Here is a 17,725-nt window from a genome sequence, read left to right as displayed (position 1 = left end):
TATGATACAGAATCAGAATTGCCTAGACATAGTAAGCCTTTGGTGAGTCTAATTATGATGGCTGAAAAAGCAATTACTAGAAAATGAAATGAAAGTCTAAATCAACTTTACTAGAAGTAACGAAGATAGTAACAGAGCTACAACAACTGGAACCTTTGGAAAAGTGTAGGAGCAAATTACTTAAGAAAAAATGGGAAATGTGGGATATACAGAGGAGGAACAAGGTTTAGAAAAAGGCAAGATTTGATTGAGCTATGTAATAGTTGACTGGTAACGACTGGATATATTATTAAAAGTGATGTATAATGTTTGCAGCTACAGTTGTGTTAGCACAGTTTGTAAGGTTTGCAACTGAGATTGTGTCTTTATGGTTTATTTTCATTTATGTAAATGTAAGATTGCCTGTGTTATACATGAAAATTAATAAAGATGTTTTTGTTTACAAATTTGCTAATAGAAGCAAGATGCTTTTTTTTTAAAGATTTTTTGAGTCAACGAATAACTGTGCAATTTTAGATTTTCTAAAGCCGTCTTCAGTTTATGTATTAAATTTTTTGGATAATTTCATTAATGTTATAATGACGTCATTATTTTCTTATTTCTTTGTTTTTCAGATCTCACTTTATGTACACCATCTTATATTTCTAATAAGTCTTTATCCCACTTTTCATTTTATTATTAGACCATCTTCCCATTCTATCTTAAATATGCATTTTAAGGAATCTCATAGTATGACTCTCCTAACAGTCATCATTGAAAGATAGAAAATTCTCATACTCTTAAAAGTTCTTTTAATTTCATCATATGTACTGGAATTCTGTATATCTGAGATTTCCTTAAATCCATTGATCTATTAGTACTTAGTGCATTATGATCAGATAAAGGACAAAAATAGTTTTAAAATAATTAACTTTATTAAGTAAATATGTGGAAGCATAAAATCCTATCCATTCTAATTTGTGTCCTGTGTGCATAAGAATAGTGGGTGAAAATGATTTTCCTGCTTTTACTGTTAAGTCATTATTGCTAACCTAGCTGATGCTAGAATTTTAGCTTTCTTCTTTTGGGATCATTAATACATTCCATGACCGTAGTCATTTCAGCAGATTCTGAAGTATAACAGCTCCTCTCTTCTTTTTGTTAACATTTTGTAACCCGAGTTATTTAAAAATTGAATATCTTTATCTGCCAGGTGAGTCTCTTTCAAGAATATGATGTGCCCTCTGTTTAATTTTAAATATCTCATTAATGATTTGCTTTTGTTGCAATGATTTCATCCATTTATATTAATAGACAATAGATTAAAGCTATCCATACTGTGTATTTGAGAAGTTTTCTTTACCAAGAGATGTGCCATATCTATCCATCATATTGATGTAGTTGTATGTAAGACTCTAATGCATTCCTCTAACACCATCTTAACTTTCCACATTTTTTTAATTATTTTTCTGCAAACTAAAATTCGTAACAGAAACAGTCTACAACTGTAACTATATGTAATATATAAAACTAATAAAACACTACCATGTATACTGAAGTTTCTAGTCTGCCTATTGAATAGACAAACTACTAAACTATCTTTCTACCAAACCAAAGCTTAAAATTTCATCAACAGCTAGACAGAAGCTGTCGTGACTTACACGTAATTAATATTTTATATATTATATATAAAAGTTTAAAAAAAAGACAACTTAGTTGCATATTTTGTCATTTAAAACTATCCCCCATTACTACATAAATGTTTAACCTTCCATTTTTATTAATCACAAATAATAACTCTTACAAATAATTTTATATATATATATATATATATATATATATATATATGTGTGTGTGTAATAGTGTAATTATCTATTAACTGTTCCTTAATTATTTGCTCATTTAATGTTATCATAACTAAATCTTTAAATATACAAGGAGAACAGAGTGAGACATGAAAAGACTGATTACAGGTGGCAGGCAATCTAAGCTCACCAAACTATTATAGAGTAGGAAAACCAATTCACTTGTGCATTTATCATGCTGAATGTTGTATACGTATTTTATATAACTAACAAAAGTTCTGAATTAATTTTAAAAGTACAAGTGTCTATATATCTTACATTGTATAACACTCTTAATATGATAAATATCAAAATTTCTAAAAATATTTGACTCGTTAAATTAATAAAAACACACACCATCACTATGGTTAAAGGGAATATCTTGCCTGTGTTGTATTTACAAGTTAAAAAAATTCTCATTTCAAACCATATTCTCCTCCCCCAGGTTCAAATATCTTGAAAAATCTGCTCTATTTTCTATCAAAATAAAAGAACTGACTCAGCAGTAAAACATTCATTCAGCTCTGATGTATGAAATATGTAATTTCAGGTACTCTTTGTGAATCTGGTGACGTACAGTATGCAAAAAGCTTCAAAGTTCATTTAACCATATGTCAGATTTTACTTTTCAGGAGCTTTTCGAAAAATCTTTAATGTAATTTTATTTGAAAATTATACGAGGTCTTATTTTTCATTTCTGCCATATGCAGTTATATGCAGTAGGTCTTCCTTATAGGCTGTTTGCTATTCAAATATATTTTTCTGTCTTATTTGTCCACTGATAGTTTACCTTATTTTAGAAATGCAAGTTATATAAAATTTCCCATCAGAGATATTTAATCATCAGCTGTCTATTAAAGATTGCAATGTGTGTATGTATTTTTTAACTTGGTGATTTTACTGTTTTATTAATATTGCATAAAAGGTGTTTACTTCCCTGTGCATTTCCATATTATTCATAAGGTGTTTACTCTTCTTATTAATTCTAGTATTATGTGCAATCCTGCCTGTATGTAAAAGATTTCATGCCTATGTATTTTAGATGTGTATCTTAAACAGTTGTGCACTGTTAGTCTTAGTTTCACATCCTGGCATTAGTATGTGAAAATGACAACTCAAAACATACCGCATCTGCTTGATGTAATCTGCAAGTTACTCATTCTTCTTAATTCCTTTAAACTATTCTAATCACGAACAAACATGTCATTGTACCCCTTCCCATTAATGTATACAGTTGGGGTTTATAACATTGCAGAGTAAGTTATTAACATTCAGTAAAATGCAAGCATATTATATATCAGAGACAGCACAATGTAAAACCCTACTACAGTTTTTCTGTTTCCAGTTCACTTTTGAATAAATATTTTTAAAAAATAAATGTTCGGGTATCTTCTCATCATTGTGGCTGCAATTCAGGTACTGCTTTCACATAATTGGTGATGAACTTTGAACTTTTCTAGGTCTTGGATTTTCATCAAAACTGCTTGAGAAGCAGGCAGGAAGTAAAGCAGGCAAGAGTCGAGCAGTTTTATGCAACTAAATCATTGATGTTCATCATGTTACACTGCTGCAGTCATTACACTTGGGTTATCCTGCCGTCAGGCGGTCCCTCAGTCGGCCAGAGTTATAAAGTCTTGGTCCGGTGTCGGTTGCTGTCGCCTCTTCCCTGATGTCAGTGCGACAGGGGTATATAAGATGCAGCCGACACCATTTTCTTCAGTCTTTCTTGCCGCGCAGTGCCCGAAGCAAAAGCAGTTTGCAAGTGCCGGTCGGCCGTCTCCTGTGATTTTCACTCCGGATCCAGAACCGAAGTCTTCTACAAAGCTAAGTACCCCGTTGAGGAAACTTTTTCTTGCCTCGGACTGATGTCAGTAAAAGTTAATAACTGTATTTCTTGTGGGAAGCAAATACCTCATAAGGATTTCCATTCCTATTGTATCCCATGCCTAGGCCCTGACCATGAAGTTACTGGTTGTCGTTTTTGTGCTAGGTTTAACAAGCGCACTATTAAACGTCGATTTGATTTTGCCCGACATTGTTTTGGTAGAAAATTCAATTATACCATGCCATCGGAACTTCTAATGACCGGAATACACAAAAAGCGCAAAGACAAGGGTAGGCATCCGAGGCCCAAAACTAACGATGAAGCCTCTTCTAGGCCAGTCACCGGTTCTCCTGTTTTCAGTGAGGCGCCTTCGCAGCACCTGACGACCGCTTCTGTAGAACCACAAGCCGCCTCTGACTCCCACGTGGAGATGGCTAGGCCTTCGGATGCACAAGCTCTTCAGCCTACCCGAGACTAACCTTTCAGAGGGATCCAGAGTAGCTGAGCAACCCACAGCTACAGGGGGTGTCTTCAGACCTACTCAGTTAAGCATTAAACCCTCAGCTAAGTCCAAGCCTCCTTTAAAGTCAAAGAAACAAATACAGCATTCTCCAGGACAAGCCTCCATGCCTAAGAAACAAATGCTCAAAATGGCCGAAGACCTAATTACTCTGATCAGGGGGTCCCATCCCCCTTCTGATAAAAGGCCTAGACAGGATGCAGACTATGACTCATCCGACCAGGTGTCCATCTCTTCTGATTCATCCTCAGACCTAGGATACTCTTTACCCTCTTATGAGGATCCTGATGCTGAGGAATCTATTCCATCAGCCTCACCGCCTGAGGACTACTCCTTTGGGGAAACCCTACATACCATGAGGGAGCATTTCCACTGGAAGGCCAGGATTGCTCAGAATCCAAGAAAAGGCTCAGAGACTTCCTTTTACTACCTCAACACAGACCCCTCGCTATTCCGCCAGTGTTAGATATTGTGGGTGATGTGTATAATGAATCCAGCTTAAATCCTGATTCCTTACCTCCAGCCCATGTTAAACCTGACAGATACTACAGAGTCCCTGACTCACGTAAATTTCTGTATAAAAGCCCTGTCGCTGACCCTGAAACTATTTCTCAGGGACCCAAAGGAGTTAAGTTCTCATCAGCCAAGAATCCAGTTCCCTCTGACAAGAGATTCCAGAGCATTAGACAGATGGGGAAAGAAAGTATATACTTCTGCAACTTTAACAATGAGAGCCTTAAATTGCCAGTTTCACATGCTAAAATATCAGCAATTTTTACTGTCTCAGTTAAAACAAAAAATGCTTCCAGAATCAGATCCTCCTAATTTTAAAGAAATGCAGGATTTATTGCATGCAGCTGAACAACTGGGAAAGCATACTTTGCAATGTGGTTTTGATTCTCTAGAGGCCTCCTGCAGAGCAGCAGTTACAGGCTCTGTCATTAGAAGACATGCTTGGTTAAAAGAACATACATTACCAGATCATGTTAAAGCAAAATTATTGGATGCACCTTTGCAGCAGGATGTGTTATTTGGAGTTAAGGCAGAAGAGGTATTAAAGAAAATGGAGGATAAGGCAAAATCTATGCAAACGGTGAAGGATTTCTTACAGGTTCAGCCTCCTAGATTTAGCAGAAACTGGCCAACTAAGAGTTGGTCTTTTCCAATTTCAGACAGACCTCAAAGGGGAAGATACAGACGTCCAAGAGGTAGAGGTCAAACACAAGGTCCTTGGCCTCGACAATGGGTTGCATCAGGCCAGAAAAAAGGGGAAGACAGGCCACAACCATATAAAAAGCAGCTCCAATGACTTTCCACTACAGCTGCCAAACAAATCCTTTTTGGCAGCCCCCTTGGGAGGAAAACTGGCACTCTTCTACCACAATTGGCAAATGATCACGAAAGACAAATGGGTTCTCAACATTGTATTTCAAGGTTACAGGTTCCACTTTCACACTCTGCCAAGGTTAAAAGGAATGCCAAATCTGCCACCAAATCAATGGGCAGAGGCTCAAAAACAAATTACAGCACTTATGGATATGAGAGCTATTCAAAAGGTACCATTACAGGAGCAAGGGCAAGGATTTTATTCAAGACTCTTTCTGGTACCCAGAAAGGACAAAGCCTGGAGGCCCATTCTGGATCTTTCATCTCTAAACACTTACCTGGATGTTCCGAAATTCAAAATGACATTACAGCAGCTTCTTCCCATGCTGGGCAAGAAAGCTTGGCTCGTGACTTTGGACCTCAAAGAGGCATACCTGCATGTCCCTATCAGACAAAACTGCAGAAGATACCTCAGATTCATGGCTGGTTCAGTGCACTTCCAGTTCTCTTCACTGCCCTTTGGCTTATCTACTGCGCCCAGGGTCTTCACAAAGTGCCTGGCACCAGTAATTGCATTTTGCAGACAGAAAGGAATTCAAATTTATCCATACCTGGACGACTGCCTGATTAAGCAGAGAGCAAGGCCATTCTTCTCTAAAGAATCTGGCATTTGTAAAAAAAAAGTTGGGGTACACAATAAACGAAAAGAAATTATATTCCTGAGTGCCATCTTGAACACAACGGCCCAAATGGCTTATCTCACGCCAGACAAACCAAGACAACTGACTCAATACTTTCAATTGATGGCAACAAAGACCCAGCTCCCTGCAAGCAAAATTCTGCAGGCCTTGGGTTACATGGCATCCTGCATACTACTAATTCCATATGCCAGACTGCATATGAGGAAACTACAGTGGTACCTAAAGAATGTATGGTCTCAACACTGTCAAAGTTTGGAAACAGTTATACCACTAATCCCTTGCCTTCAACAGGAGTTTCAGTGGTGGGCTCAAGCTTGTCATCTCAACAAGGGACAGCCTTTTACACAACCCACAGCCAGGCAAACACTGACAACAGATGCATTGGATTATGCCTGGGGAGCACACATGGCAGGCAAATGTATTCAGGGCACATGGACCGCAGAACAAAGGCATCTTCACATCAATCAAAAAGAGATGCTAGCTGTACAAAATGCGATTATAGCTTTTAAGGACTTGCTGCATCCAGGACAGCTACTACTAAAGACAGACAACACCACAGTTATGTGGTACATAAACAAGCAAGGGGGCACTCATTCCTTCCCCCTATGCAGACAAGCTATGACCTTATGGAACACAGCTATAAACCTTCAAGTTCATTTGCAAGCGCAATTCCTGCCAGGAGATAAAAACACACTGGCAGACGACTTAAGCAGAAATATCATGAATCCCCACAAATGGGAGATGAATCCACAAATATTCTGAAGGATAACACAGAAATGGTGGAGCCCGGACATAGATCTGTTTGCATCCCCAATAAACTGCCAGCTACAAAAATTCTGCACAAGGAGTTAGCATCACAAGCATGGAAAGTGGATGCCCTCTCATTCAGCTGGAAGAACCTACAAGTATACACTTTCCCACCACTACCTCTCCTGCCAAAGGTACTCATAAAAGCCAGGCTGGAAGAGCCAAAGATGATCCTGATTGCACCAAACTGGCCACGCCAGCACTGGTACCCAATCTTAAGGAGCTTAGCACTAGAACCACCCTGGATTTTGCCTCAAATCCCACATCTGCTGACTCAGCACAACAAACAAATACTACACAGCCAGCTAAAGACCTTAAACCTAGCTGCATGGAAGATTCCTTAGTCAAGCAAAATGCCTTTCTCCAAAGCTGTTATGGATGTCATTCTGGAGGCCAGAAGGCCTAGTACCAGGAAAGCCTATTCGGATAAATGGAAGAGATTCTGTGCCTGGAACCAAGCTCACAGCCTTGACCCTCTTGTCCCAAACATTCCTCAGATACTACAATACTTAACTGAGATGCTGGACAAAGGACTCTCCTCATCCATCAAGATCCACACCTCTGCCATCTCTGCTCATTTCAGCACGGATCCACCAATTTTCTCTAATCCTCCTTTAAAACAGTACCTCAGAGGGGCTAAAAGCATAAGACCGCCCCGTAGAGCACCTACTCCAACTTGGGACCTCAACTTTGTTTTGGAGAAGCTAACTTTACCTCTTTTTGAGCCAGCCAACCCAGCAGAATTAAAATACAACTCTTGGAAAACTGCTCTGCTCCTGGCAATAACATCAGCACGGAAGAGTTTCAGAATTAAAGGCACTAATGGCAGTGGAACCTTTCCTCATTTTCCACCAGGACAGGGTGTCTTTACGAACTAACCCTACTTTTATGCCAAAGGTGGTATCCAGTGTGGCTCTAAACCAAACTGTTCACCTGCCATCTTTTTATCCCAAACCACAGAATAAAGGGGAGAAGACTACTGCACTCTTTGGACATTCATAGGCAGTTACGCTTCTACTTGGGCAAAACCAAAGCTTTCAGAATATCAGAGCAATTATTGGTAGCATATGCTGCAGGAGCACAGGGAAAAGCCATTTCAAAACAGACTATTTCAAAATGGATAGGACATTGTATACGTTTCTGCTACACATACTATGGAAAACCTGTACCTAGCAGCATTACATCTCTCTCCACCAGGGCAACAGCCACTTCAACTGCCTACCTCAGGGGAGTACCTACCCAAGGATATTTTGGCAGCAACAACTTGGAGTTCTGTACACACCTTCAGCAGGCATTACCATCTGCCTCTATACTCTTAATCCAGAGCTGGCTTCGCCACTGCAGTGCTGCAGGGCCTTATAGCCACCCCTAATGCCTTATAGGACCTGACACCCTTCCTCAGCTTTAGGATTCTACCCAAGTGTAATGACTGCAGCAGTGTAACATGATGAACATAGTACAGTTTTGTACCTACCATAAATGTAGATGTTCGAGTGTAGACACTGCTGCAGTCCAAGTTGCCCTCCGTTCTTCCCCTCTTACTGGCTGGTATGTACCTATGTCTTCTACCCTTACTACCTATGGGGAGTATTTGCTGGTAGCTGTAAGTTGTTTTTTGCTTTTCTTATGTATGTTTTATTAGCAATTGGAATTGCCTACATATTTAGAGGCACCTGACATCTGGGGCAAGAACAACTGAAGAAAATGGTGTCGGCTGCATCTTGTATACCCCTGTCGCACTGACATCAGGGAGGAGGCGACAGCAAACGACGCCGGACCAAGGCTTTGGAACTCTGGCCGACTGCGGGACCGCCTGATAACCCAAGTGTAATGACTGCAGCAGTGTCTACACTCGAACATCTACATTTATGGTATGTTACAAAACTGTACTTTTTGCTCTCAAGCTGTTTAAGGAACAAGGAAGATAGTCGACAGCACTTTAACACTTCTAATCAGCATATTACTTAAATCTGACATTTATTTAGCCTAGTAATGTACATATTGAGTAAAATTAAAACAACAATTCTTCTTATAAAGGCTTAAAATTGCCAGGTCTATTTTTATAATTTAATGTCACACTACCAGCCCATCTCTCAGAAATTTTGTAAATAATTCCATGTCACTTGTGAATATTGGCATGATATATACAGAAGTGTGTGTAAAGTACTGAGCTAAAATGTGTAACCATGGCATGCCCTATTCAAATAGATCAGGAATGTACCTGCACTATTGTGACTGTTTAGATGTGTATGTTTAATGAAAACTGGAACACAGGAGGTTAACTTGAAAAATTTCAGAGAAAATAGTTGAAATTAAATTGTTTATCATTGCGTCATAAAAGTTAGTTTCAATGCAGCAAGGAGATAGTGTCTTGAACTATGGTGCCTTCTGCAGTGTTTTGCAAGTGTTTTAATGTTTTATGCCTCCTAGTAGTTGCAAGCATCTGAAGGCTATGTATTTTCACAGAGAGATGCAAAATTTGGTTTGTTTCTAACAAAGGGGGTTTAGCTTGGGAACTGAAGCCAGGTGACAAAAAGTGACGTCATCCTAGCTAACCCAGCAGTAATGTGTGATATTAATTTAAGAACTCCCTGAGAGAGAGACTGTGTATTTTGTCTTTGACCAGAAAACATCCACTAACCTCTGCACTTGCCTTGCTGTAAGTTTGTTTTTAGGGCATATTTTTTAGATTCAGATAGGAATATAATAAAGGTTAGCTTAGATTTTTTTTATTTATTTGAGACTGTCCTGCAATGATGTTTTAAATTTGCACCTAGCTTCCTCTCACTACCATGTATACTACTCACTCAGTCTCCTCTCTTACTCATCTATCTTCCCCTTCCATCCCATTAGCCCTTCTAGTTTGTTCCACCTTCATGTGGAGCATCTGCTTTACATCTGTCTAAGTTTAGTGCAATATTTGTATATAAGATTTAGGTTTGAGTTTAGAACAGTATCCGTTTGAGCTTAGTACTTTCTGTATATACATCCTACCGTTATGCCTAGCCTCTAGCTAGATATTGGTATATCTGTTCATTGCTATGTTTCATATTGTATGTATATCTAATGTTTGCTACAGTATGCATTTGCTATTGTATGTATATTCAGTTGTTCTTCATGTACTCTGCTGCTCATTTATTCTGGAGAGCTTTTCTCCTGAGCCTCCACTGAAAAAGGACCTGTGTCCAATTGGAATTTCCCAGTAAACAATTGTAAGTAAATAAATAAAATATTTTCTGTGATTTTGAACTCAATGTAACTGATGACTTAGTATTTTCTTGGTATTTTATTATTTATTATTAAGTATATTAAACATTTTTAATTGTGACTGGTCTGTTTAGAGATTTAAGTTCTTAGAGTACTTGCATATCTACATGGTGACACTGTACAGGCCACTCCTAAATAGCCTTGCTCATGGTCAGACTACCATTTGGTTTAATAGTAGTATTACACAGTAGGATTGCACACCCTTTGTTAAGGGCCTTAAAGTAGCTAATGAGAGTTGGCTGGTGGCAGTGAAAACTACATTATAGTCTGGGCAGAAGAGGGGATGGCTAGTAAACGTGTGCCAGCCTTTCCCGTGTGTGTGTGTGTTACTTGGGCAGGGACACAAAGCACTGGTTGGACTGAGAGGGTGCTGGAGGTTTTTGCTTTGCCACTCTGCTGAGATCTCAACCCTATAGCTGTGCCAGTGGGGAGCCTTATTTGGGGATCTGGAAAAAGAGGGAGAAACCAGCTCCAGACTGACTGTGATCTACGTGTGCTGTTAAGGGAAATTTCACTTTCCTGTGCAATTACTTGTCATCCTGCCAGTATGTGCGCCCCCCATTGTTGCCATTGGTGAGGATTGGGGCTCCTTGATTACTGGGCTAGTGTTGGGGCATCACAAATATCATTCTCATACAGGAGATATTTATTTAATATTTAGAAATGCATTTGTAGGTTTAGTTTACATGAAATACATTCTTTCACTATAAATATAGTAAGACATCTGCATTCCTGATCATGTAAAATACTTTAATTCCAAACATAAATACGTACTTTTACATGTGGTTTGAAGCTTAAAGTCCTAATAAACCCTTTACTTGGAGGGTAAATCTGTTGTTTCAGAAAGTAGTTTCTGCAATCAGAAAATAAATGTCACTTGTTTTTCAACTTTTTAACTTTAGAAGTAGTTTTACATGAACTCAGCTCACTCTGTCTGTTGAGGGATGCAACATTCCAGTTCATTTCTTCAGTGCTGTTAAGGATTCTATTTTATTAACACATGGAGATATATCATTCAGTGTGTCAAATACTTTAATTCCTTCAGAAAGAAATAGTTTGATATTTACAGAAAACACCAATGTAGCTTTAAAATTATTTTTTAAGTTCTTTAAAATCAGTGGCAAGCAGGACTTTCTTTTACTCATTAGTTTACTGGAATAGTCTTTGTCAAATCTAATTACATTGCTCACCTAAATTTGATAGGTGGTCTGGACCATGCTATTTTTAATGTCTGGTCTTTTTTCGACGCTGGACATATAAACTTAACTATTATTGAACATGGTGATGAGTTTTCCTTCTTTGAAGGTGATCTCAAGGATCTGTGCAGCCTTTCAATCCCAAACAGTAAAGTTTCATGTAAGTTTAATATTCTATGCATCCAAGTTGTTAAGTTTATTATATTGTGTCCCCAATATTTTTCAGGTGTGCCAAGAATTCAGTCTGAGACTTACACTGTGGTCATTTAAGCTTCTTCTGTACTGCTGATTTTGGTACCTTGTTTCATAAGAAAAATGTTCCGTCTTCTTTCTGGCTTATTCTTTGAAACTTTGTCCGGTTTCTCCATTTTTAGTAATACATCCTGCATGCTAGATATTAGTGACTGGATATCCTTCTTTAACAGAAGAATCCTGAGTACCATTTTTTGAATGACTCATGTTGAAGTCTCTTCTCTCTTAACCAAAAAAGATAAAATTCTGACTGGAAAATTACAGCTTTTGAATAACTTCAAACTATAAATCTTTTCTTACTATTAGTGAGCAGAAATAGCTAGAAAGTATACCCAAATTCTAATTTTTTGATTAGGAAAAAGTTTTTGGTCAGAGTTTTCACCACTTGCTACTCTGTTAGCCATTTTGGCCACGTCCCCCACCCTTCATTTTCTGACAACAAGCTGCTTGAAAGTTCTCACGTCAGTTTCATTTTTAGTTATATATGGTTTTAGTTGAAAAGTGCATGTAAAATAGTTTACCTTGTTATAGATTTTCACAGCGTTTACCAGTTGTAGACTTGTGGAAAAGCATTCCAAAATATGCCTACAGGTGCTTATTTAGAGATCCATTTACAAACCTTTGTTCAGAAGCATCAGCCTTTTGTGTTATAAACTATTGTTAGGTAACATGTTCATAATTTTATTGCAATTTTAGCAGATTGTGCTTACAAAACTAAAGTAGGTGCTCTTGACAAATTATGTACAATGATTAGTTATTTCTTTTCTTGAACAGGCATTTCCTGTAATCGACTCGGACAGCATTCATGCTTGCGTTGCAAGGTAACTACAAATCATGTTAAAGTAAATATTTGATCTTGCATAGCTATGGGAAATTAATGTTTGTGTTTTAAATAAATTTTACCTGCTGGAACTAGACCAGCATAATTTATTAAAGCAGAGTTTTGCACTGAAAAGTAGTTTGTTTCCATTTCCTTTTAGGCTTGTTTTTGTGATGATCATGCACGTAGTAAAGTCTTCAAGCAAGAAAAAGGAAGGCCCCCTCCTTGTCCTAAGTGTGGACATGAAACACAAGAGACAAAGGATCTCAGCATGTCCAGTGAGTTATTGGAATATATATTTACAGTTAGCATTTGAATTTGAAGAACTTTTCTTTTTTCAAGATTTTGTCACATAAACACGAAATGGGGGGCACAATACAGAAAGAAAATGATTTTTATGTTTGCTTCATGTATGTGTGCTGCACCTCATCTTATCTTGCATGATGAGCTTTGATATGTGAAATAACTCATTCTGTTATGGACTAGCATGTTGTGAGGACTTATTTCTGGAGATAGAGTAAGGCAAAGTTTTGTGTGTGAAAGTAGTTACAGAATTTGCTTTGTGTTGCAACTTGTAATCTTATACCTGCAGGTATGCTAGAAAGCAAATTGAAATTAGCACACTAAGTTTGGGCTGTACCTTACGATATATAGTTTTAATTTATTGTTAATAGTATTTTGTGAGAGTTATGGCACAAAACAGAACAGATGAAATAATACTATTACTGTTCTTTGCTTTCATTCTTTTTATTCATTCATTCATTCATGTATGTATTTATTCAGTTAAGCGTTTTTATTAATTTAGTTTTAGTTCGATATTTTTTTTATAATTTCTTTGCTTCCTGCATTGATCTACAAATCTTTTCAGAGTAGTTGTTTATTTATACTCGATCCCCACTCCTTGGGAAGCCAACCTTGTGGAAACTCACTGTTGGTCCTGTGGAATAACTAATCCTTAGAGCATGGAGATGGTCATCAGTTGTGCTCCCTACGTGTGAGCTGCTAGTGTAGTGATATCAAAATGTCATCACCATTCTGTATTTACTCTAAGATGATCTGTGAGGTTCTTGGTGTCCACCAGCGATCACTCAGACATCTCATTCCCCATATGAGTCTCCCACCAGAATGAGAGGGGTGGCCATTTTCTTTTTATTCTATCCCTTAGCCAGCCCTACCTTCTGAGTCTGTTTTGAAACTTTTGTCACTGGACCGGAGACAGACAGACACCCTACCTCTGCTCCATCTGTCCAGCACAATTCTTTGTGGTGTATTTGTGAAAGATTCTTATATCACTGCAGAGGAATTAATAAAGAAATATTCTTTTAAAACTGTATGACTTCATTGGTTATCCTTTTTTTTAGTTGTAATCTGGAAAGTTGGAACTCTTCTAAAAGTGGTGTTAGTGTCTTAGACATGTTGGCATTTTGTTCTCCGTGTTTAAGCTGCAGGTGTATGCATGACATGTTGGCATCTAAGAAAATTTGATCTTATTTTGTGAGGGGTACATTTCTCCTAATGTTCTGTTATTCCATGTCGCCTTGTCACTTTTTGTACTCCAAGGGATCCCCACCATTACTTTTTTTGGTCCCTGAACTGTATTTTTCCCAACTACCTGTGTGGAATACATAGGTGTTTACTAGGCTAATGATCACAAGGGCCTTTTTAAGCCTATCCATGCATCCCAAATCTCTGACAAGTTCTGGTACCATTGATAAGTGTAAGCAGGGGCTTGGAAGATGAAATATTTACAAACAGGAGCCTGGAAGATGAACCATTTACAGGTTGCCTGTGTCCATTAGAGAAATAGGTGCCAAACCAAGGGTAAAGTTCCATTTCCCCATCCAATTGTCTAAGCTGCACTTGATTTGGGTTAGGGAGGAACTCTGCATCACATAGATGGAGAGCCTGTTCCAGAGACGAGGGTAGTCTCTGGAATACATACCTGTCTGTCCAGCAGGGCCTATTTATGTCACAGGCAAGGTTTAAGTCATTAGAATGTGTAGTTCTGGTGCAGGAAGTCCATCAGAGTGGGGTATGACCAGTGTCCTGTATGCCAGGCATAGATCTCCCCTTAACAGCCTGTACAAGACAGAATACAGAAATAGAGCCTTGAGGTGGTCTGCGTAGGACATGTTACGCCATATATTCTTTTAGTGAGGAATCTTTCGGGACTTTCCAATTGTTGGATATGCCTGGTTAGGTACATAACAAAGAGGGTATTGTACTCAATAATAGGTCTTATGAATGGCAGAATACAGTGGAGCAATGACTTCTTTGGACCTAGATGCCATACCCTTGTTTATAAGCTGCGGCATAGGATATCCTCACTACTATAGACAGGTGATGGTAAAGTGCTAGATTACTGGCTGTGTGTCCCTAAGTCCCTGACTACTGGATCAACTTTAAGTGGTGTGTTGTCAGTATAGTAATTACCAGGGGTGGATGACTTCTCAAAGGATACTGTTGAGCATTTCTTGGCATTTAGTTTTAGTCCATGGCTCTGACACCAGTTGTTTGTCTGTGTCAGCTCTTCCTGGAGAACATTTGTGTCAGTGTGAGATTCAGTGACAGACCCTAATTTGCAATCATCTGCAAATTTAGACAGCGGGAGACCACTGACATTGACCTTAGAGAAGTAAATGCCAAAAAGCAGTGGTCCATGGACTGATCCCTGAGGGACTCCACATGTGACTGGTCTCTTTATAGAGGTGGACTCCACAGTTCTGACTTCCTGGGTCCTGTCTGTGAGCCACTTGGCTATCCACTGGATGACATAATGGTTTGTACCTAACCTGTTGAGTTTGTCAGCAATGCCTGAGTGGGGTACTGTGTCAAATGCTTGGCCAAGTCAAGGTAGGCAGTGTGAACCAATGTGCACATGCTGAGTAGGATGATACTTTCTTCCTAAAATGACAGCTTGCATTGCTGTCATTGGTTGCATGCATGTCTCTGTACATAGTTATCTAATATGTTAAACCACCAACCCTGCCATTAATTACAGGCTGCAGAAGTCACTGTTTGCTTCCACTGCAGTGGTGATGTTCTTCGTGTTTCACTGTTGCAGTCATTACATTTGGGTAATCTGCTGGCAGGTTGCCCTCAGGCGGCCTGATTAACAAAGTCTTGGGTCCTGTGTCAGTTGCTGTCCCTTCTTCCATGCCGTCAGGTCGTCAGGAGTATAAAACATGCAGCCCACGCCATTACATCGGTCTTTCTTGCCGCGCAGTGCCCGAAGCAGAAGCAGTTCGCAAGTGCAGGTTGGCCGACTCATGAAATTTTCATATTCGAGTTTCAGAACCGAAGTCTTCAACTGAAAGTTAAGTATCCCATTGGGGAAACTTTTTCTTGCTCCTTACTGATGTCAGTAAAACTAATAATTGCATTACTTGTGGGAAGCAAATACCTCATAAGGATTTTCATTTGTACTGTATTCTTTGCCTAGGCCCTGACCACAACATACCGTGCTGTTGGTTTTGTGCTAAATTTAATCAAAGCACTATTAAACATCTGTATATTTTTGCTTCTAAATATTTTGGCTCACGATTTAATTATCTAGAAAAGTCAGTTAACAATCCGACTACCGGAATACTTTAAAAAAAAAAAAAAAAAAAAACGCAAAGAAAAAGACGGAGACAGACCATCGCGGTCCAGAACTGACTACGCTTCTCCTAAGCCAGTCGCCACTTCGCCGGTACTCAGTGAGACGCTTTTGCAGCCCCTGATGCCCACTACTTCTGATTCACAGGTCTCTCCTGAGACCCATTCAGAGTCCGGTATGCCACGAGATGCTTCAATTATGGAACCCGCGGATGTCTCTACCTTAGATGGGTCCGGAGCCGCTGTGCAGGCACCGGCTTCTGAGAGTATTTTCAGACCTACAGATTTGTATATTAGACCAACGCCATCTTCAAAACTAAAGCCAAAATCTAAATGTATGTCTAAAAAACCGATGCCTGGGCCACATGTGTAGGCCCCTATTCCTAAAAAACAAATTATCAAAATGGCTGAAAATTTAATTACTCTGATCAGGGGTAGCCAACCCCCTCCTTATGAATCTTCTGAACAGGATTCTATTTTTTCTGACTCTTCTAATGAACAGGATTTGTCTATATCTATCTATGAGGACTCTGATGCAGAAGATTCCATTCCTTCTGCTTCTCCCCCTGATGATTTTTCTTTTGGGGAAACTTTACATACGTTAAGGGAACATTTCCACTGGGAAAGTCAGGATTTCTCTGAATCTAAAAAGAGACTTAGGGATTTTCTTCTTCCTCAGCATAGGCCTTTGGCTATACCTCCTGTTTTAGACTTTGTTGATGTTTTTTCAGAATCTAGTATAGCTCCTGATTCTCTGCCTCCGGCTCCTTGTAAGCCAGACAGATACTACAGGGTTCTTGGCTCCCACAAATTCCTTTTCAAAAGTACTATTGCTGATCCTTTCTTAGGGTCCCAAGAGCATTAAGGCCTCTACTGCTAAAAATCCTACCCCTTCTGATAGAGATTCCAGGGCGTTGGATAGATGGGGTAAGAAGGTTTTACACTTCTGCAACCTTGGCAGTCAGGGCTTTAAACTGTCAATTTCATATGCTTAAATATCAACAGCATGTCATGGGTCCACTTAAATAGAAAATGACGTTAATTTCTGACTCTCTGGAAAATAAAGATTTGCAGAATTTATTACATTCAGCTGAACAAGTTGGAAAACATACTTTGCAATGTGGTTTTGATTCCTTGGAGGCCTCTTGCAGGGCTGCTGTAACTGGGTCTGTGCTAAGAAGGCATGCTTGGCTCAATGAGCAAACTCTGCCTGATCATGTTAAAGCAAAATTGTTGGATGCTCCTTTACAACAGAACTGTCTCTTTGGTAATGAGGCTGAAGAAGTTTTAAAAAAGATGGACGATAAAGCTAAATGTATGCAAACTGTGAAAGATTTTCTTACAAGTGCAACCTCCAAAATTTAGTAGGCACTGGCCTACTAAGAGCTGGTCCTTTCCAGTCCCATCGAAAGCCACTCAAGTTAAACCCAGACATTCCAAAGTCTCCAGGTTTCAGTCACAAGGGACTTTTAGAACAAAACAATGGGGTGCCTCCACCTCCAAATCTGGAAACAAGGCACCTCCCTATGGTAAACAATCTCAGTGACTTCCCTCTACACTCACCAAGCACTTACCTTTTAGCCACCCATTT

At 39.0% G+C, this 17,725-nt stretch overlaps 1 protein-coding gene across 1 annotated transcript in view; it reads left to right on the top strand.

The window, feature by feature from the left end:
• Window positions 1-17,725, top strand: part of ZNF330 (zinc finger protein 330) — a 581,464-nt gene that overhangs the window by 485,524 nt on the left and 78,215 nt on the right. Inside the window, exons 6-7 of the mRNA XM_044062281.1 lie at window positions 12,492-12,538; window positions 12,698-12,815. Of these exons, the coding sequence (XP_043918216.1) occupies window positions 12,492-12,538; window positions 12,698-12,815 (165 nt within the window). The remainder of the gene's footprint in view (window positions 1-12,491; window positions 12,539-12,697; window positions 12,816-17,725) is intronic.

Source organism: Protopterus annectens, chromosome 2.part1 (assembly GCF_019279795.1).
Source record: "Protopterus annectens isolate FY-2018-M chromosome 2.part1, PAN1.0, whole genome shotgun sequence".
NCBI lineage: Eukaryota > Metazoa > Chordata > Ceratodontiformes > Protopteridae > Protopterus > Protopterus annectens.
Note: the sequence above shows the minus strand (reverse complement) of the source record. Positions and strands in the feature narration are given on the sequence as shown.